Source organism: Felis catus, chromosome B1 (genome assembly GCF_018350175.1).
Source record: "Felis catus isolate Fca126 chromosome B1, F.catus_Fca126_mat1.0, whole genome shotgun sequence".
Classification (NCBI taxonomy): Eukaryota; Metazoa; Chordata; class Mammalia; order Carnivora; family Felidae; genus Felis; species Felis catus.
In genome coordinates, this window is record NC_058371.1 from 74,583,009 (window position 1) to 74,605,589 (window position 22,581).

A 22,581-nucleotide genomic window follows, 5' to 3' on the forward strand; every position below is an offset into this window, starting at 1 on the left:
ACATAGTGTAGATCACTGCTATTCATACTATGGATGCAAGGGACCTATATCAATTATTTCACCTGAAAGGTCATTGAAAATGCAAAAACTCAGGTCCTGCCCTAGACCTACTGAACTAGAATCTGCATTTTCGTAAGATCCTTACATGATTTGTATGCATTCTGATGCTTGAGAAGTGCTGATATAGAGTGCTATTCTAACTAATCGTAAGAATGGAGCTTTTAAAGCATAGCTGTGACACTCCACCGCATCTACTCGTCATCAGTGGGCATCTGTAAGGTTTTTGTTTTTTGGGTTTTTTTTTTTGACAGTATTAATTTTTTCATTTAATTGTTTTTATTTATTAAACAAATAAAATTTATATATATATTTAAGGTGCACAATGTGATGTTTTGATATATGTATACGCTGTGAAACGATTACCACAAACCAATACACCTATCACTTCTTTTGGTTTCTCTTGTGTGGTGAGAACATTTGAGGTCTATTCTATTAGCAAATTTCAAGTTTACAGTACAGTATTATTAACTATAGTCACCATGTTGTGCATTAGGCATCTATAGTTTTTTAAAAGCCACTCAGATTATTCTCTAACTCAACCAAGTTTGAGAACTGAAGGGAAAAAAATAGTATTTTAATCAAACACAACTGAATTTTAAATTCTTAACTCTGTGAAATTCTGGCTCTACTTACCACATAGTATCAGGAATATGTTAGCAAATTAGTTAATCTCTCTGAGCCTTAGTTATCTATAAAGTGAGAAAACAGACTATCCAACATTGTTGATAATGTCCAGTATTAAACCAAAGAAAACTTATAACTTCAACTGCTTTCTTTATTTTAAAGTCTGAAGGTTGTACATCTTTAAGGGAATGATAATTGAAAGCTGAAAAATTATTAATGTCCTTCCATATTCAGTTGATAACATCCATAAGCTTCTTTTATTTCAGCTATACTCTCCCAGTTCTCTAGAAATGAATCAAATTTATAATTAAAATTTTCTAATAGGACAGAAATCAAGATCAAATTTCTTTACTTAGAGGTAGTAATAACTGGTTATATTCCAGATATACTAAGATCTGATGGAGAAATAGTCACCACTTTTAATAATAAGAAAACCTTAAAATGAACTAGATCTAACATTAAAATCCAAACAGTAGACCGAAATAGACTAGCATTACCTTTCAAAGTGAGAGATATTTATCTCTTTAAATCTGCCGAACCATAAAATTTAAAACTAGAAGGAATGACAGAAATCAACTAACTCTGACATTAAACCACAGAAGAAAACCCAGAGGGGTTAAAACAGCTTATCAGAGACTCAGATGTTCTGAATTCACACCATAAAATCTCCATTATTAAATTCAATACAGGAAACACTAATCCATAAGTTACTTGTTGAGTTAGAAGGCATTTAAATAGGTTACCCAATCCAATCACCATTTTAAACAAAGACTATCTCTACTCTCCAAGGCACAAAGGTTTCTATTATAGAAGCAAGCGTTAAATAAAAGACAACTACTGTAGTTCCATTTCTTGATGATCCCTGAACAGAGCTCCGTTGTTCTGGTTATTACTGTTTATTAACCTTGCATAAGAAATAATCCCATGACACAAAGGAGATGTGTATAATATATGCAACAAATGATACAGAACTTTGCAAACTAAGACAGCAAAAGCTATGGTGCCCTGGTAACTGGGTACTTCAGCCTTCTCATTTTACTTTCAAGGGTAATTATCCCTTCTCTGTATCTTCAATATTCTCTATCTTCAAATTATCATTTCTATGTAACTTCAACCCTTTAAACCACCAATTTAGATGAAGTTAGCTACTAAAATCATTCACTATCCAATAAAAAATAATTCTTAAAAAGCAAAAATCTTGCTAATGGACTAAATTTCGGGAATTAGCTCCATTTCACTTCAACAACAGAACTCTAGGAATATGAATATATGTATGTAATGATCGATACCCCATTAAAACAAAACTCAGGTACCAAGTATACTTCACTCTCATGAGCTTTGATTTATTTATAATTTCCTTGTTATTAATTTTACAATGTATTTGTTAGGTAGATTTCAATAATTGTTGTTAGGCTAAACTTAAGTATCATTTCTCCTAAATTTGCTCTAGAGATGGAAAACTAAATGCTTAATACTTTTCTTGGAGCTACTATTCAAGTAATAAAGTCACTGTTATCATTCAGTCATTTTTCCAGAGAGCTAAAAAAACAGCCCCAACTCCTTTAACGCTTTTTTCATAAGATCTATTTCATAAGTTTTAATCATGTTGCTTTTTCTCATTCCAATTTATCTGTAAATACCTTAAAACAAGTGCACTTAGGGGAGCGAGGGTGGCTTGGTAGGGGTTGATTAAGCGAGTGACTTCGGCTCAGGTCCTATCTCATGGTTTGTGAGTTCGAGCCCCATTCGGGCTCTGTGCTGACAGCTCAGAGCCTGGGGCTTGTTTCGGATTCTGTGTCACCCCCTCTCTCTCTATCCCTCCTGTGCTCTGTCTCTCTCTCTCTCTCTCAAAAATAAACATTAACAAAACAAAACAAAAACACAAACAAGGGACTTAAAACAACTACAACTTGAGGTGCCTGGGTGATTCAGTGGGTTAAGTGTCCGACTTAGGCTCAGGTCAGTGATCTCACAGTTCATGGGTTTGAGCCGCGTCGGGCTCTGTGCTGACAGCTCAGAGTCTGTAGCCTGCTTCAGATTCTGTGTCTCCCTCTCTCTCTGCCCCTACCTCACTAACACGGTCTCTCTCTCTGTCGCTCTCTCTCAAAAAAACAAAAACTACAACTTTTTTTTTTTTTAAGTTTATTTATTTATTTTGAGAGAGACAGAGCACTGGAGAGAGCAGGGGAGGGGCAGAGAGGTGGGGGAGGGAGAGAGAGAATCCCAAGCAGGCTCCCCACTATCAGCGCAGAGCCAGATCTTACAAACTGAACCATGAGATCATGACCTGCACTGATATTAAAAGTCAGACACTTAACCGATTGAGCCACCCAGGCGCCCCAAACTACAACTTTCTTTAAAAAAAAAAAAAACCCAAAACAAAAACTACAACTTTCTCATAAGTGATTAATCTGCATATGGTAGAATGATTATCTTTTTAATATACACATCAACAATGTAGTTTATTTTAAAAAATGTTTTAATAAAGTCAATTCAAAGAGACATACATTATTGCCATTATCAGGAAACATATTTTTTATTCCAATCTGAAAGACTAGTTATGTATCAATAAGGAAGTGAAACTGATCAGCATTTCCATGCTTACACTCAACAGTTTATAATGGTCAATTTCAATCATTGTATAATACTTTTCTACTTAAGGGAAAAAGATTAACCCAAACGTCAGTTAAATAATTTCACTGAGAATACTTAAAACACCTTAATAGTAAAAGTATTTTGGGGGGTGCCTGAGTGGCTCAGGTCATGATCTCACAGTTCGCGACTTCAAGCCCGCGTCCGGCTTTACGCTGACAGCATGGAGCCTGCTTGGGATTCTCCCTCTCTTCTCTCTTTGGCCCTCCCCTTGCTCTCTCTCAAAATAAATAAATGAACATTAAAAAAAATTTTGGGGGGGGGCGCCTGGGTGGCTCAGTCGGTTAAGCGTCTGACCGGCTCAGGTCATGATCTCGCGGTTTGTGAGTTTGAGCCCTGTGTCGGGCTCTGTGCTGATAGCTCAGAGCCTGGAACCTGTTTCAAATTCTGTGTCTCCCTCTCTCTCTGCCCCTCTCCTACTCACACTCTGTCTCTCTCTGTCTCAAATAAATAAATAAATAAATAAATAAATAAATAAATAAATAAATAAATAAAGTTATTTATAAAGTATTTTTAAATTCTCTATTGACATTTAAATTTGAAAATTGGTGACTGGTCCAAAACTGGTCACATTACATAAAATAAGCCTTTTATCTTTAAGTACTCATAATTTTAGGCACTCAGTCAACCCTTTCAAAATCAAAGTTATCCCCTAGATAAGAATGCCAGAATGCTACATAAGACCACTGAGATATGGACACATATGCTCCCTTTCTACGGTTTTATATCTCTGAATATAAGGATGAAAAAGGAAAAAAAATCACTTAGTCCATTCACTTTACAGCCTAGAGTAGAGGTTGTTATTCTGGATTCTTCTAAATGCTTATTTTCAGGACCCATTTAGGAAAGAATATATTTCAAAACAGAAGTTGTTTTTCAATAAAGTACTGGCTATTAGTATAATAAAAATATAGAATACTATCATCTACAAGAGGGCTAAGGATTACAAAGATGCCAAGAATTTTTTCATTTTATGAAATTATAATGAAGTATTAAAATATACTTCACTGAACATCAAATATAGCTACTATTTTTAACTACAGCTCTGTCAAGGAAACAATCCATTTTTTACATCCAAATGTTTACATGGTTTTACTTTCACTCATGTGAAAATGAAAAAAACACTTGAGAAAGGTTATCATAGGGAAGAATATTAAAAGCACATAACTTTTTCCTTTATATACATGAAATGGGTGCAGAAAACAGTTAACATGGCAGGTCTGTTTATCCTTAAAAAGACCAGCTTACAAGATTGGCCCTTGGTTGGCATTTGGAAACTTTTTTTGAGGCGGGGGGGACAATTCCCTCCATTCCTCGAATGGTTAAGACTGGCTCACTCTGCCTAAACTATTTACACAAACAATGTGGTTTATGCTAAACGCCTGTTTTTCTTCTAGGAGTCTGGAATCTTGGTACATGCCAGGCAGAGGGTGCCTATGCAAGCAATCTCCAATAAATACCCTGAGCACTCAGTCTTTCCTGAGCTTCCCTGGTTAGCAACGTTTCGTACACGTTGTTACAATCTGCTAGGGGAATTAAGCATAATCAATGACTGCCGACTCATGTCCTGTGTAACTGCACTGGGAGAAGACCCTTGCAAATTTATGCCCAGTTTCGCCAGACTCTGCCTCAGGCATCCTTTGCCTTTGCTACTTGTGCTTGGTATACTTTCCCTGTAATAATCATAGTCATGACTACGTATGGAGTCCTGTGAGTACTCTTAGCAAATTACTGACTCTGAGGGTGGTTTTGGAGACCTCTTATATGGAATGTATAATAGGAAAAATAAAAGTTATTTTTCTAATTGCTTTGAAATAGGAAATACGTACTTATACAAAACATTGACTTATTGCTATAAATTTTGTAGTTAAAAGGTAAAATAGTTTATTATTTTTTTTCAACGTTTATTTATTTTTGGGACAGAGAGAGACAGAGCATGAACGGGGGAGGGGCAGAGAGAGAGGGAGACACAGAATCGGAAACAGGCTCCAGGCTCCGAGCCATCAGCCCAGAGCCCGACGCGGGGCTCGAACTCCCGGACCGCGCGATCGTGACCTGGCTGAAGTCAGACGCTTAACCGACTGCGCCACCCAGGCGCCCTGCTAAAATAGTTTAAATCTGCATTTTGGATATAACTTTTTGAGTATTTTAATATTCTAAAACCAATCCTTTAATAATCAGTGAAATTATGCATATTTATTTATTTATATAAAGAAGACTACTAAGACAATTCCTAGATTGTTTAAATTGAAGAGAAACAGATTATGTTTATAAAATCAGTGTTTTGTCACAGAATTAAATGACTTTACTATGGTTTATGAATGAAGGTTGCTTTTGATGCACTTCTCCCATCCTCCACCCCAGCCATCTTTAAAAATACATGGGCTCTTACCTTGAAATGCTCCTGCTTCAATAACCCCTTCTTTGGTACTGTCAAAGCCATGAGATGTAATTTGGGTTTCTGAGAGACCAAGTCCAGCTGGTAATGAACGCTTCAGATCCTTGGCAACATTTGAATAAAAGAGAAAATCTTCATAAAAAATCTCACACCATATAGCAGTTCAGCATAATGGTGCCCTTTTAATCACGTCTTCAACTATCTTTTTCTCTATATGTGGTATTCTCTCATGCTGTCGTAGCATTCTATAATGATGTATAACCAGCAGCAAATTCAGCAAGATTTGCTATTAAGAGGTATAGTTTATGTCAAATACAAAATATTTGTTATTCTAGAATTAAGCAACAGGCAGATATCAAAATTCAATTTTCAAATTTCTAAGTTACTGATACATCAGAAAAACCATTTTAAAGGACAGAATTAAGACGACTAAAAAGTCACTATTATGTAAAAACTGATGTCTAATACAATCATGAGCCTGGTCAATATAAACAAATCATTCACTTGCAATATTAATTTTCCTTTGATTTCAAGGTTAGCTAGGTAATAAGCAAGGCTTCTTGGATTTCAATCAGGGTGGGGAAAAAGAAATCTTCTGCTATTCATTTTATGTTAAATACTGACATTAGTCGATCCAACTGCAGACTGGCTTATAATTGGAACCTAGCTGTAACAAATACAATATTCCACATTCAGTCTTACAGTTTAAAAAAAAGAGAGAGAGAGAGAGAAAGCCAAGAAATACAGATGTCCAAAATTTCTTTATTTCGTCTGGCTTAGATATGAGGAATTACCCAATTTTCATAATCAGTCTATGAATGGATTCCACTGGTTTCCCACGATAATGACAAATGATGCACTAAAACATAAATATGTCTTTGAAATCTTTAATACAGTACCATATCACATATAATGTAGTTATAATTTGAAAACTGAGAACTAACGTTTTGAATTTTCTAATTGGCAAAGTCAAAATTTAACAGATACAATCTCTCATAACTGGCATGTTGGTGAGAGGGATTTTCTTGAGAAGCTCATTAATTTTGTCTAGGCAATTATTTGATTGGTGTGATGGGCCATGAACTAATAAATAATGAGGTCGATTCTCATCTCATCAAACATTTGATTGATCAAATTTATCATTTACCATTTATCAAACAGGTAATTTGACACAAGTAACTGTCCTCTCCTGTGGTACTTTCAACATCTCAGCTAGCTTCAGATACTCCTGATTTTCCTCATACAACATCTGTTATGTTCTATTGTCTCCTTTGCGGATTCCTCCTCGTCTCCTCCAAATTCTGGAGCGTCCCAGGGTTCAGTCAGAGGACTTCTTCTCCTATAGTCTCTTCTTGGGTGGCTGTATTGATTCTTCTGGCTTTGAAAACCATCTATACATTGACAACTCCCAAATTTAGGTGTCTTACCTGGGCCTCCCTCTTTAACTCCTATATATCTGATCACATACTTTTATTTCAACTTGGATATTAAGTAGGCATTTCAAACTTGATATGTCTCAAACTGACTGATTCCACAGTAAATCCCCAATGCCCAACAGACAAAACAAAATAATGGCATCTTTATTTTCCCTCCTTTCAGTTAAACAGCATCTCTACCACCAAAATCTTAGGAGTTATCTTTGACTCTTTCTCTCAAGTCCGTATCCAAACCATTAAGCAGATTCTATCCGATCTACTCTCAAAATACATTCAGGATGAAAGCAATTCTCACCACCTCCACTGCCACAACTCTGGTCTAAGCTAGAATCATATTTCGCCTGGATACTCTAAGAGCCTCTCAACTGGTTTCCCTGCTTCTATCCAAGACACACACGTCTAACTGCACACATCAACCAAAATTAGCCCCTATACAAAAACTCTCCAATAGCCTTCTATCTCACCTAATGTAAAACCCAGACTATTAAATGTTCTCAAGGGATTACAGGATTTGACTTCATCTCCCACCAGCCTCAGTCTTACAACCACACAGTTCCTTCAAAAACAATAAACCTAGCTTTGTTTCAGGGCCCTGTACTTCTGTTTTTTCTTCCTGAATGCTTTCTTGTACCTGACATCTACAGGGCTTGCTCCTTTAGGTAGAGAGGCTTTCCCCCCTTGAGCAACTCTCACAACCTCACACTGGAACTCCCTATTCTGCTTCCTCTATTTTATCCTCCTCAGAGCAGTTATCACTCGGTAACATATTACGTGTATTTGTGTTTATTTTTACCTCCTCTTTCTATATGCTGTTAAGTTTCACTAGAACAGGGATGTTGCCTAGTTTGTTTACTGCTGTATTTTTAGCACCTGAAATAGCACCTGGGATGTAGGAGATGTTTAATAAATATTGTCAAATGAATAAATGAATTTGTTGAATGAACTAAAGGACTTGTGACTCAACACCATATAGATTAAGAAGCTGCTACAGCAACAGGTTTACTTTAAAATTTAATTTAATGAGTATCTGCTTCCTCTTGCTGTATGTTAGACTTTCTGGACAAAGAAAAAGGTAAGGTACAGCCCTTGCCTCATTGGAGAGACAAGATATACAAATATTAATGTAAAAGTTGAACTTGTCGCCAAAGTAAAGACAACAGGTATCAGAGGAATTAAGAAGAGGGACTCAATCCACGAGAACCAAACAGGAAAAGAGAAAGTTCTGCATGAGCTCTGGAACATAAAGGATTTATTTATTCATTGTCACAACATTTACTGAACACCAATGACAGTCACTGCTCTCGACACTACAGATGGAGCGGTGTAGGAAACAGTCTCTGTCCAAATCTGACTCTCATGGGGGGAGGAAGGAAGACTAGCCCGATAGTAAACAAATAAATGCATGCCCTGTAAGGAGTGCTGTTAAGTAACAAGTAGTAAATCAGTATGTTTCTTTTCAAGGCAGGATAAAAGGGATACAGAGTGACAGGGAAAAGGGTGCTACTTTGGGTTGGGTATTGAGGGAAGGTCTCTCGGGGGTAGTAAAATGTGGGCAGATTCCTCAAAGAAGTGTGAGCGAGTGAGCCATGTGAGTTTTAAGACACAATTCCCTTACCAGATATATGATTTGTAAGTATTTTTTCCCATTCTGTGGGCTGCCTTTTTAGTTTTTTCATGGTGTTCTTTGAAGCATAAAAGTTTTACATTTTTATTAAGTCCAGTTTATCTATTTTTTTCTTTTGTTGCTTGTGCTTTTGGTGTTCTACCTAAGAAACTATAGTTCCTAATCCAAAGTCAGAGAGTTATACCTGTTTTTTCTTCTAAGAGTTTTATAGTTTCAGCTCTTATATTTAAATCTTTGATCAATTTTGAGGTTCCTTTTTAAAAAAGATTTTATGTTTAAGCAATCTCTACAGACCCAACATGGGGCTCAAACTCACAACCCCAAGATCAAGAGTCACACGCTCCACTGAGCCAGGCAGGCGCCCCTGGAGTTAATTTTTGAGCATGGCATGAGGTCCATGTCCAGTTTCATTCTCTGCATATGGATATCCAGTTGTCCTAGCACCATTTGTTGAACACCATCCTCTCCTCATTGAAAATTCCTGGCACCCTTGCTGAAACTCAACTGACTACGAATGTAGAGATCTGTTTCTGTACTCTCAGTTCTGCTCCACTCACCTATGTCTCCTTATGCCAGTCCCAACCTGTTTTGATTATTGTAGCTTTGTAGTAAATTTTTTTTTCAACGTTTATTTATTTTTGGGACAGAGAGAGACAGAGCATGAACGGGGGAGGGGCAGAGAGAGAGGGAGACACAGAATCGGAAACAGGCTCCAGGCTCTGAGCCATCAGCCCAGAGCCCGACGCGGGGCTCGAACTCACGGACCGCGAGATCGTGATCTGGCTGAAGTCGGACGCTTAACCGACTGCGCCACCCAGGCGCCCCTGTAGTAAATTTTAAAATCAGTGAGTCCTAAAACTCTGTTCACCTTTTTCAAGACCCTTTTAGCTATTCTGGATCCCTTGCGTTTACATAGGATCAGTTTGCCAATTTCTACCCCAACCCCGCCCCCCCCCCTCCCAAATCAAACCAAACCAAGATTCATTAGCAAGACCAAAAGAAACTGTTTGGTAATCCAATAAAAGTGACAGGTCTACCCCCAAATAGAAAACTAATTAACATCAGTTTTACCAGAGACATCTCTTTGAATTGGCCTTAAAAAAGGTGCCTACTCCAATAATTTGTTATCCAAGCAAAATAGAACAATTTTTTTTAAATTTTAAACATCTTATTTGTAATCATTATGGGGACAAACAAAAAATAATAAACATTAAAAAAAAGCACAAAAACACAATAATAAATAAATAAATAAATAATAACACAATAATAATAAATAATAAATAACACAGCCACAAAGATTTAACCTTGCTTTCTCCACCCTAATTAGAATCCCTCATGGAATTATCTTTTGAATTTTGTACAGCATATTTTAAAGATGTTTATCACGAGCAAAGACCCTTAAATTACTTTTTAAAGATTGTCACAGTCTCATCAAGAACCAACTATTACTAGAAACAGGAAAGACCTGGAAAGATAATTCAGACAGACCAGCTTTCCTATTAAGGGGCTATATGACCCTGGGCAAGTGCTTAACAACGTTGTTAGTCCCTGTTTGCTCAGCTGTAAAAAGAAGCTAAAAATTACCTCAGAGTTCTATGAAAATTTATGTGAGACAATATAAGCAAAGCACCTCGTACATATTTTTAGGCACTCAGTTAATGTTAGCCATCCCTCTCCCCTACTGCAATCATCTTTATAACTAATTAATGCTATTGCTAATAATTAGAGTGAAACGCATTTCGTGAACACTTCCTATGTGCTAGGAATTGTTCTAATCACTTTAACGTACAGGCAGTCCTCTCTCTGCATGACAGTGCAGGACCGTAAAAATGATCAAGCAATTGGTACTATTACTACTATTTCTCAGATGAAAAAACTGGGACACAAAAATGTGTCATTTAGTTACTAACTAGCAATATAGTTAGGGCTAGGCTTCAAGAAACAGTATTAACTGTAATGTAGAGTAAATGTAAAGAGCTACAAGCAATTTGTTAGAGACTTAGAATTCATTAGCTCCTATGGTTTTCAAAAAGATTTAAAGAAATACCTTTTAAAAATCACAATTTCAGAATTTGAAGTTTAAACACTAATGCAAATACATTTTCAACTTGTAATTTCCTAACAGCACAAAAGAAATGAGCTCTTTCGTTCCTTTTCCCTTTTCCTAATGCCACTTAAAACCTCGTCACAGGACAATATTCTTTTCATCTGAATACTGTTTTGAAGAGTACTCAGAATTAAAAAGAAAAATAATTACACTCAGTTTTATCTACTTCCCATTTTTAAACCAAATCTGAGTCTGTTCATTTCATGGAATAAATTACCTTTCCAGTTTATTTCTTAATATACTAAATCAGTAATTTCTAGGTTTTAAAAAAAAGTTTATTTATTTATTTTTGAGAGAAAGCAGGCACATGTGAGTGGGGGAGGGGCAGAAAGAGAGAATCCCAGGCAGGCAGGCACTGTCAGCACAAGCCGATGCAGGGCTTTAAGTCACAAACCATAAGATCATAACCTGAAGCCGAAATTGTACACTTAGCAGACTGAACCACCCAGGTGCCCCCAGTGGTTTCTAATATTTTTAAATATTAATGATCCTTTTATTAATATTTACATTAAAACCAGACGATCTTTTCTCTCTGAAAGACAAATCTATCACTTACAAAATAAATACTGCCAAACTACCAAGACATTTTTTAAACTTTGCAAGTTTGGTCATTAAGCTCAACTATTTTTGGAATGGTTTCCTTGAATGTTGCCTTGCTCAAAGTCTTGACAGCTGTTAGCTCTCGCTAAGAAAATAAGTATCGAAGACATCCCTCAAAATATGAGGAATAAAAAAATGCATGCAAACAAAATAAAAATGGCATACAGTAGGTACAGGACAACTGTGTTTGCTATATTCTTGGGACTTATCTGAAAGAACATTACTCATTTTAATCATATGTCCTGTCCCAAAGTATTGTGTAAATTCCCAGTAGAGAGATACAGTGTAGTAGTAGTTGGTAAGAGGTTAAACAGTAAACATGATGGGTATCTCAGATTACCTAAATTTTCAAGAAGGTACAGGGATGTCTCCCATCTTGTCAGGCATGGCCTCTAGAAGAAACTCCTGGTTGTCTGAAGATATTACATCTCACTCAGACCCCTCCCAATGATCTCCCAGGGGTCCTTTGCTCAACAAACAAAAATTCTTCCAGAAAAAACCTTTATGTAAAACAGCTGTAAAATCTGAAAAGCACTAAGGTCTTCCTAAGCCTTAACTGTCACTAACAAAAGGAGCCTAACCAAAAGTGGTACAAATGGGTCCGTTCAGATTTGGAACAGAATTATCATTTTGATAGTTGTCCAGCAGCTGAATGCAACACAAAATAATATGGGTTATGTGAGGGGAATGTATGACTTGTAAGAGAACACACGTAAGTATTTTATGTGTTTGTTGGCTTGTTTTTGTTTTTTATAAAATACACACTCTCTAGGTAATATAGTTTAGCCTCATAATTCACAAAAACTTAAAATGTGCCTTTACATGATCTTTAATTCTTTTTAAAAGTGTCTTACATAGCTTAGTAACTATTCAAATGTCTGCTACTGCATTTACCCCTGTGGTTTCCAGAATGTATCTCAGAGACAATGAGCCCACTATAACCAACAACATAAAATCCCTAATTTGCATTTTTATGTCACTGACATTCAATTCAAAGTTTAGGACTTAGCAGAGTCATGCTTAACAAGTACACAATAAAATGGAATAAACCCAAAGTTAACTTTCTGTTCAAGCACTAGGATAATACTCAGCATTTAATACTTTTTAAAAATAAATTCTCAAACAATTAAGCTGAAACAAAATAGAATGCTTTTGGCAAAAACGTTTCATGTATGTTTCAAGTCCTTCTGAGAGGATACAAAATAGTATCTGTAGTAACAGCTTCCATAAAGCTGTGCAGGGATGCTAATTTTCCTCCAAAATAACTTGCCTTCATTTTGCATATTTTCACAGAGGTAAGAACAGGAATGAGATTAAAAACATAACTTTAGAATTTATAATTTAGTTTGGTGATCTACTTTTGAACTGAAGTTAGTGCAAAACCAATATACAAAGAACACAAAATGTTTAGCAAACTTGCTTTAAAACACACATCGTTAATAAGATGCACAACACTACAACAGATAAGCAGAACTAGAGACTAATTAATCCTCCTCTCTTCTCAAGAAGGGGAAATCTTGAATAAAGGAGTGATTCTCCAAAGTGTGTACTGTAACCACCAACAATCTGTAAGGATTCTCCAAGTAGTCTATAAATTACATGAACTCTCTTCTCCCTTAGTTTCCTTACACTACATTCTCCCAATTTTCCTCCATCTACTTCTGTAAAAATGACTTGGTTTTCCTTACTGCTTCTAGCTTCTCCACAAGAGAAAAGTCTTACATCTAACTTCTCTACTTCCCTTGGCGACCTAACCGATCCATCTCCTGTGTCTCTAGTCTTGGCACCCCTGAAATTCATTCTTCAAACTGTAGGCAGAGATAGCTTTCTAAAATGTGACTCTGTGGGCACCTGGGTGACCCAGTCGGCTAAGTGTCTGACTTCGGCTCAGACACGATCTCGTGGTCTCTGAGTTTGAACCCTGCATCGGGCTCTGTACTGACAGGGCAGCGCCTGGAGCCTGCTTCTGATTCTGTGTCTCCCTCTCTCTCTGCCCCTCCCCCACTCACCTGTCTGTTTCTGTCCGTCTCTTTCTCTCTCAAAAATAAAGATAAACATTAAAAAAATTTTTAAAAATGTGAATCTGATTGAGATACTTCCATTTTTATGTCCTTTAGTGCCCCTCCCCCCATTGCCTTTTAGGTAAAATCCCAAACTCCTCAACATGATTTTAAGGTGTTGCAGGATCTGGTCTCTACTTAACTCTCTAGCCTCATTTCTCACACATCTGGCCCCACAGTCTCCACTTCAACAACAGCAAATTTTCAATTCTGCAGTTTCACACACTTTTCAGCTCATTCTAGTCGCCTCTGATGGGAACACCCTTCACTTTTCATTTGGCCAGCTCATCCTTCAGATTCAGCTTGCCTAGCAATTCCTCAGGTAATCTTTCCATACTCTTCCTATCAGTTCTCAGACCATGCTATACTTGGACTAGTATATTACTTTTCACATGATATTAAAATTAATTTGTGGGGGTGCCTGGGTGGCTCAACTGGTTGAGCACCTGACTCTTGATTTCGGCTCAGGTCACAATGTCATGGTTCGTGGGATGAAGTCCATGTTGGGCTCTGCCCTGACAGTGCAAAGCCTGCTTGGGATTCTCTCTCCCTCTCTCTGCCCCTCCCCATCTCGCATGACCGCATACGTGCGCACTGTCTTTCTCAAAATAAACATTAAAGGAATAAAGTTCATTTGTAAATTAATTAATTTCTATATTCTCTCTTCCTGCAGACTATAAAAGCTTTCTAAAGATCAGGGTGCTTATCTATCTTGTTCCCCTTTAGTATTCATTCCTAGCGGCTAGTAGATATAACACCAATATATTCATTTACTAGCAATTTTCTCAATTTATGCATCTTATCTCATCCCTCAAAATGTATAAAACCTTCCAAAACATTTACATAATTTTTAAAGAAACAAATTGAAAAATTTCTGTGAAATGTTCCATGAATTTTGGTAATTTAAAATCCCCTTTGTTGTTTTTAACAGCTGCCTATAAAGAGTATCCACCAGAAGCAAAGCTATTATTCGAACAGATCTCCACATCCCAATCCTACTATAAACATATTTCAACATCCTTAACATCTTCATAGTGGCCTCTCTGCCTCTCCACAATTACTTCAAGTCAAAGCTGATTATTCTCCAACATGCTATTTATCAAGTGAGTAAAAGGCAGGGTTAGCATTTTCTCAGCTTTCTGCTGGTACTTCTAAACTACCAGTTCTCAACTTTAGTTTGCGTAAGAACCACGTGAGACCGTATTAAAATTCAGATTCTTCTCAGCTGTCCATCGTGATCTCATGAAGTTGGAGTGCGAAGTCCAGGCACCAGAATTTCAAACAAATAAGCCACGTGATTCTGATGCAGGTAATTCTTTGTCTACATTTTGAGGAACTCTGTTACGTACAACAGTTTTTCCATACTTGTGTAATACACGGATTCCCATCCCGCATTTCCCTGTGGGCCACACTACCTCATTGCCCTCTTCTCCACCTTAACATTGTCATCTATCTTCTTTCTAGTTAATCCCAAATATTTATTGAGGGCCTTCTGCTCTATCCTTAATTCTCACCATTATTCTCGGTGTTCCCAACCTTTTGCACGCCATTGGGCAGTTTCAGAAAATGAAATGATTCCTTGTTCGGTCTGCAATTCTTTCCAAACTGAAATATAAGGTCCAAGCTGAGTTTTCATAGCTCATCAAAAAAACAATGTATAATGTCACGGTATGTAGTCTGTTGCTTAACTTTTTTTAATACAAAGTATCAATTACTTGAAATGAAATAAAATCTATTGCATGAGCTTGCCTACCTATGTTGATACAGAATAATGGGTTGTAGTATTAACAATCTGTCAAAGTGTATGATTTTTTTTTTCCCTTAGTATACTTGTAGGAAGCCTAAAGTTGGTAGTTTGATACAGGTTTGGTAATCTGTAGGGGACAAAGGGCCAAAAAAAGTGTGAGGACAAATAAAAGATATACTAGACTAACATAGTAACTCCAACCTACTCTTCTGTCTCAGATTGCAGTAACCTCTACATCTCTAATGCCTTTCATCCTTCATGCCCCATTTTACTTCAGCCACCAGAACTCCCACGGCCACTCTTGGGAACTTGCCATCACTCAGGAAGCAACACTTCTGGAATTTTAAGTCTAATAACTCTCTTTGTGGTCACAAGCTCCTGTATCTGTTATTCCACTTGATCAAGTTAGCAAATATGACTCATCCATTTTCTCCATTTTACACACACATATACAATTCTCAGTCTCCTCTCTCTCTCTCTCTCTCTCCTCTCTCATTCATTCCACAAACATTTAACAAGAACTTACAGAATTACTATCTTTTGATGGTTTACTGCCTACCTCCTTGACCTCATCCCCATCCCCAAGTCCCCTTAGTCTAGATTCCAAGTAGTAATGAAGTCTGGTAAGAATGAAATCACATACCAGCTTGCACCAAGGGAATGCTGAATTCATTCAAAGGCTTATCACCGTGGGAATATTTATACGTATCTACATTCAAAACAATTCCTTCTAGAAATAAAAAAACAAATATGACAGCATTTGCTTATAAACAGAGGCAGAATCTATCTTCTAGGCACAATATGTCATAATTAAGAAAGACAGGCTTCAGCCTCTCATTAAAAATTATATTTATTCATATTTTTTCAATAGAAATCCCAATCTAGAGTTAATTTAATAGACTTCTATATAATGCACATACTTTAAAACTTAATTTGTGGCAATAGTACTAAGAATATATTCAATACTTTAATATTTTGAAGTAAATATTAAAATGAATCTAGGGGCGCCTGGGTGGCTCAGTCAGTTAAGCGTCTGACTTGGGCTCAGGTCATGATCTCACCGTTTGTGGGTTTGAGCCCCATGCCAGGCTCTGTGCTGACAGCTCAGAGCCTGGAGCCTGCTTTGGATTCTGTGTCTCCCTCTCTCTCTGCCCCTCCCTGCTCATGCTCTGTCTCTCTTTCTCTCTCTCAAAAAATAATAAAAAGCATTAAAAAAATTAAAAAAAAATGAATCTAGATTTGCATGGGTTAAACGATCCTTGAAAAATATTTGCCATACTTCTAAAAGGGTCCAAGCTATACATTTGGTAAAAATTGGTCTTTGGAGAAAGTCTCCATCGAATCAATGTTGCCACTGACAGAACTCCTAAATTTTTCAGATGTGAGTAATGCAGAAATGTTATACTGAATAGTATATAGCACGGAGACAAATGGTCATCATATGCTATTCAAACTCTAGTGTAGGATGGCTGAAGTAGAAAACATGTTAAATTTTAAGTCTTTATACTGGAATCACTTCCTTTATTGAGCAACTACTGTGAATCATAAACTGTGCTGTGTGCACACAAGCTGCCCTAAAGGTGATTTCAATCTCTTAGGAAAAACAGATAAGTAAATGGACAGTTACAACACTGAGGGGAGGGGAGGAAATCTATCCAAAACAGTGTTCTGACAATTCCTATTCTTATATTCCTTTCCAAATCTTCTCCAGACTGCTAGAGTTCACTGTCCAGACTGATATGTACAGGGGAATGGAAAAACTACTTAGTTCAATAAAAGCATTAAAGAGTGAAACAACAATAACAAAGACCACATACACAAAACTTCAACAACAACAACAACAACAACAAGTACAACAACAGCGATGATGCATGTTGGGAAATTAAGGGCACAAGATGGATAGAACAAGTCCAAAAGCAGTACATCTTCCACAAAAGTCTAGAAACATGTTTCTAGTCCTGGCTTTAACATGTGTTTATTCATTTACTCATTTATTCACCAAACATTTAAATGAAAGCCTCAATTATCTATTATGTGGCAGCACTGTAGATAAGGTAATGAATGGAAACATTTTTGCCCTCACTTTCCTTACAATCAAATCACACAAGCCTTTGGTACAGCCAGTTAATCTGGGTAATTCCATCACAACCTCAAGGGCCCTTTTCCTCAACTGTAAAATAAAGTAGTGGAACTCAGGGATCTCTAAACTAAAATCCTGTGATTTAACTCAAAACTTGTAGACCGGGGGTTTTTAAGACCCAGGAAACTAAGGATCCATAGGCAGGCTTCAGTTTAGGGAGTCCTAAACTCCCTAGAACTAAATGAAAAATTTGGTAGTTTTGTATATATGTACATTTTTCTTGAGGAAAAGGTCCATAGGTGGAAAAACTGAAATTATAGATTTTACTTTTGGGCCAACCACAGAAAAAATTTTGTTTCAGTGATATATACTAAGGTAGTTTCCCTATCTGCCAAGTATAACTTAATTAACAAGAAATTTCAACTACAAGGAACTGATGTTTGCTTCTTCTCTTTAATTCATGGCATGAATTTCACGATTTTAATATTTTGACCAGCACTTTAACAGATTTATAAATAATATGCAGTTTACAACTCAAAGAATAATGTGTATTCTTCAGAGATTAAACTTTACTAATCTTTAAAAGGAATTTTTATTTAGAAAAAAATATTTTTGCTGTAAAAAACTGTGATGATACTAAGATTCTTATTCTATCCTCTCTAAATCATTGTTGCTCCTTGTCTTAAGAAAAAGAGTAATAAACCTCAAAATATTAACATATGTCAAGTTGCTACCAGGGGATTTCTAGGACCAGTTCTTTCATTATAACCTCTATTAGAATGTGAATGCTAAGTTAGAGTCTAACCAGGGCCTCTTGTAGGACAGACTAAGAGGGGAAACCAAATGAAAAATGAAACTTCTGCAATGAGACACAAAAGCCAGGACAGAAACATTTAGTTTCACTGCCTGTGCCACAGTGACACCAACTGGTCAGCCAGGATACAACTTAAACTACCATCTTAATTTTATACAAGACTATATTTTTTAGAGTACATCATGCAGTTAAGTTTTAAATAAAAACTAGTATTTGGGGCACCCGGGTGGCTCAGTCGGTTAAGCATCCGACTTCAGCTCAGGTCATGATCTCATGGTTCGTGGGTTCGAGCCCCGTGTCAGGCTCTGTGCTGACACCTCACAGCCTGGATCCTGCTTCTGATTCTGTGTCTCCCTCTCTCTTTGCCCCCTCTCCTGCTCACGCTCTGTCTCTCTCTGTCTCTCAAAAATAAATAAACGTAAATAAAAACCAGTATATGATTTTAAACAACAAACAGGTGTAAAAGGAAGATGTATATAAGTAAAATACTTGAGCAAACTCTGGTTATTATCCAGTTTAACATGAGACCTCTTTACTAGTCTATAAAATACAGTCTAACGCTAAACAATACATTTTAACACTTATTTTCCATATGAATTTTCATCAGTAATAAAATATAAACATGAATTTCAGGCTAAATGCAATTTCTCTTTTATTTCTCAGGAAAACAAAGGAGTATGCTAAAACTGAAGTAAACATATGCCTAAAAGATCTTGAGTATAATTTATTCAAAATGGTCAAAAGTTGCTCTTGAAACATTATTTTCACTCGTGGTGAAAGGAATCACACAGCCAATTTTATTTTAATTCAACATATCAAATAAGAGACTCTTGTGATACATATATTTTTAATAAGAGCAGATACAGAAATTTTATCATGTTGAATTTCTTTAGGGAGGTGAAGTGGGGTATACTACTTGAAGTAGATATTATTTATTTCTAAATTATTTATTTTTAAATATTTATTTATTTTGAGAGAGGAAGAGATAGAGCAGAGAGGGACAGAGGATCTGACGCAGGCTCTGTGCTGACAAGCACAGAGCCCGATGTGGGGTTCGAACCCATGAACCATGAGATCATGACCTGAGCTGAAGTCGCACATGTAACCAACTGAGCACTTTTATTTTTTATTTTTAGATAGAGAAAGACTGCATGTGAGCGGGGAAGAGGGGGAGGGAAGGAAGGGAGGGAGGGAGGGAGGGAGAGAGAGAGAGCGAGAATGAATCTCAAGCAGACTCCACACTCAATGTGGAGCCCAATGCAGGGCTCGATCTACCAACCCTGGGATCACGACCTAAGCCAAAGTCAAGAGTTGGACACTCAACTGACTGAGCCACCCGGGTGCTCCAGGTTAACTGCTTCTTAAGGAGCCTTTCCCAGGTAAAGTTCACATCCAATAAAAGGAGGCCTCCAGGAGAACATCTTTTTTTCTTCTTTTACCACCCAAGAGAAGTGAAATAACACTGCAGGAAAATGTCCAAAAAGAATCTGACATTAACCAATGAGTAAACTTACAAAGCAGCAAGTTAACTGGCTTTGACTGCATAAGCAAAGAGCTTATACAGATATTTGAAGGTTTAAATCACTTCACTCTAGTAAGACTCTATTTTTTTTTCAGTGCTACTCAAAGGCAAATAAGGTTAAGTGAAGAGTCATGAATAAGTTTAAGTATAAGGCAACCCAGAAAAAGAACAGAGCTGGAGGAATTACCCACCAGGTATTAAGGTTAAAGATAATATTTGTTCCAGACTTAATTAGTGTAGTAATTAAGTAACATAGTGTGGTATTATTGTAAAGAAAGACAAAAAGACAAAGAAATAAAACAGAGTCCAGAGACAGTCCCACACATATATGAACACCTGATTGACAGGAAAAGCTCCCAGTGGAGAAAGGACAGTCTTTTCAATAAACAGTGAATAGCAGTAAGATACTCATGAGGAAAAAAAAATGAACCTTGGCACCTGCATCACACTACACAAAAATTTAATTCAAGATGAATCACAGAGCTAAGTGTGAGAAGCAAAACAAAAAAACTTTCGGGAGCGTCTGGGTGGCTCAGTTGGTTAAGCATCTGACTCTTGATCTCAGCTAAGGTCATGGTCTCACAGTTTGTGAGTTTGAGCCCTGCGTAGGGTTCTGTGCTGACAGCTAAGAGACTGCTTGGGATTCTTTCTCTCTCTCTCTCTCTTTGTTTCTCCGCCACTTGCACCCTCTCTCTCTCAAAATAAATAAATAAACTTAAAAAAAAAACCTTTTAGAAGAAAACAGTATCTTCATGATACTGGGATAGGCCAAGATTTCTCAAAAGGGGCACAAAAATCACTAAAATGACACAGATAAATTTGACTTCATTAAAATTAGCAACTTTTGTTCATCAAAAGATACCATTAATAGAGTACAAAAGCAAGCTACTGACTAGAACAAAATATGTGAAATACACATATCCAAACAAATGACTTACATCCAGAATAAAGAACTCCTGTAAAAAAATTAGAAAAAGGCACACGCCCAATAGAAAAATGGGCAAAAGGCTTGAAAAAGGACTTCATACAAGATAATATCCAAACGATCAATAAGAATATGAAAATACGCTTAACATCATTAGTCATTAGAGAGATGAATATTACGCTTCCACCAGAATCGCTAAAATTAAAAGGCATGGCAATACTAAGAATTGGTAAGGATGTGTAATAACTAGAACTCTTACCTGCTGCTGGAACCACTTTGGAAAATTAGCTGACAATATCTACCAAAGCCAAACATCATGTATCTAGCAATTCCACACTAGGGTATATACCCAATAGAAATAGGTGATTACGTACACCAAAAGACTTGCACCAGAATGGTCACGACAGCTTTATTCATAATAGCCACAGACTGGAAACCTAGGTATCCATCAACTGAAGAATGGGTATACAAAATTGTGACATATTAACAGAATGGAAAACTACAGCACAGTGAAAAAGAATGAAATACTGCCACAAACAACAGTACTGAATAAACTTCACAGGAATAACACTGAGTGAAGCCAGTCAAAAAAGAGTACATACTGTAAGATTCCATTTATTTGTAGTTCAGGAATAGTCCAAAGCAATCTGTGATGATAAAGTCAGAGTAGCAGTGATTATTCTGGGAGACAGGGCAGTGTACTGCCTTGAAGGGGGCAAGACAGAGCCAGTTAAAGTCCTGGAAATGTTCTACATCTTGATGTGTGTGGTGCTTCCATTGAGCTGTATACTTAACATCTGTGTTTTACTGTGCGTAAGTGGTAGCTCCAAAGAGAACAAAACCAACAGAAAAGAAAAAGAAACAGGCTTAAGGTGGCAGGTGAATATCCAAAACAATGCAGCATTTGTATGTACTGCATTTTCTTGAACTAAAGTCATTAGACTGTCTATTAGAACATCAACTCCCTGATGGCAGTATTTTTGTCATTTTTATTCACTACCATATCCACAGTGTGATACACAGCAGATACTCGATACACAGCAGATACTTGATAACTATCTGCAGAATAAGTTTGCAAAAGGACTGTTACCAAAAATAAAATGAAGCAATCATTAACTAAAATCTTGGTATAATGAGTTATTTGAATTAACAGAAGTTTATAAAGTAATTGCTAGAGTCTAATGATGGTAACGTGATTAGCTTATTATGCAGGTGTGTCTTAGTACTTTCCAACACAAGAAAGACTAAAACCTGAAGTGAAAATTTCCTTTGTGTGCCCAGAATTTAAAGAGTCTCTATTCTGTGAGTTCCTCTATTTTAAGGCCACAGGTACACAGACACCAAATTAAAGCACTCACAATTAAAATAACCCTCAAGTTTGAAGACACATTCATTCCTTCCAAAAAACTGTGAAGGCAAAAATAAGTGAAATTCAGTGGAATTTACTAAAATCAATTAAAACAATCTAAAACAGTGGTTCTCAACCAGAGGTGAGTTTCTCCTCACACCAGGGGTCCTTTGGCAATGTCTGGAGACATTTTTGCTTGTCACAACAGGAGGAAGAGGCCAGGGATGCCGCTAACCATCCTACATATGCAGAGGCCAATCCTCTACAACAAGGAATTTATCTGACCCAAAATGTCAAATTATGTTAAAATAAAGGATTTTATTCTTCAGCATATGAAAGAGTCCTATTTAAACTATAAAATAATTTGGGGCGCCTGGGTGGCTCGGTAGGTTGAGTGTGACTTCGGCTCAGGTCATGATCTTGCAGTCTGGGGGTTCGAGCCCCACATCAGGCTCTGTGCTGACAGTTCAGAGCCCAGAGCCTGCTTCGGGTTCTGTTGTCTCCCTCTCTCTCTGTCTCTCTCCCGGCTCATGCTCAGTCTCTCTCTCTCTCTCTCAAAAATAAACATTAAAGAAATTTATTTT

The 22,581-nt window shown here is 36.9% G+C and overlaps 1 protein-coding gene across 7 annotated transcripts in view; it reads right to left on the bottom strand.

The window, feature by feature from the left end:
- The window catches only part of ARFIP1 (ADP ribosylation factor interacting protein 1), a 129,508-nt gene that overhangs the window by 56,394 nt on the left and 50,533 nt on the right, over nucleotides 1-22,581 (bottom strand). For all 7 annotated transcript variants that reach the window (XM_045055768.1, XM_045055770.1, XM_019828849.3 and 4 more), the window contains one exon: nucleotides 5,729-5,837. In XM_045055768.1, coding sequence (XP_044911703.1) covers nucleotides 5,729-5,837 — 109 coding nt within the window. The remainder of the gene's footprint in view (nucleotides 1-5,728; nucleotides 5,838-22,581) is intronic.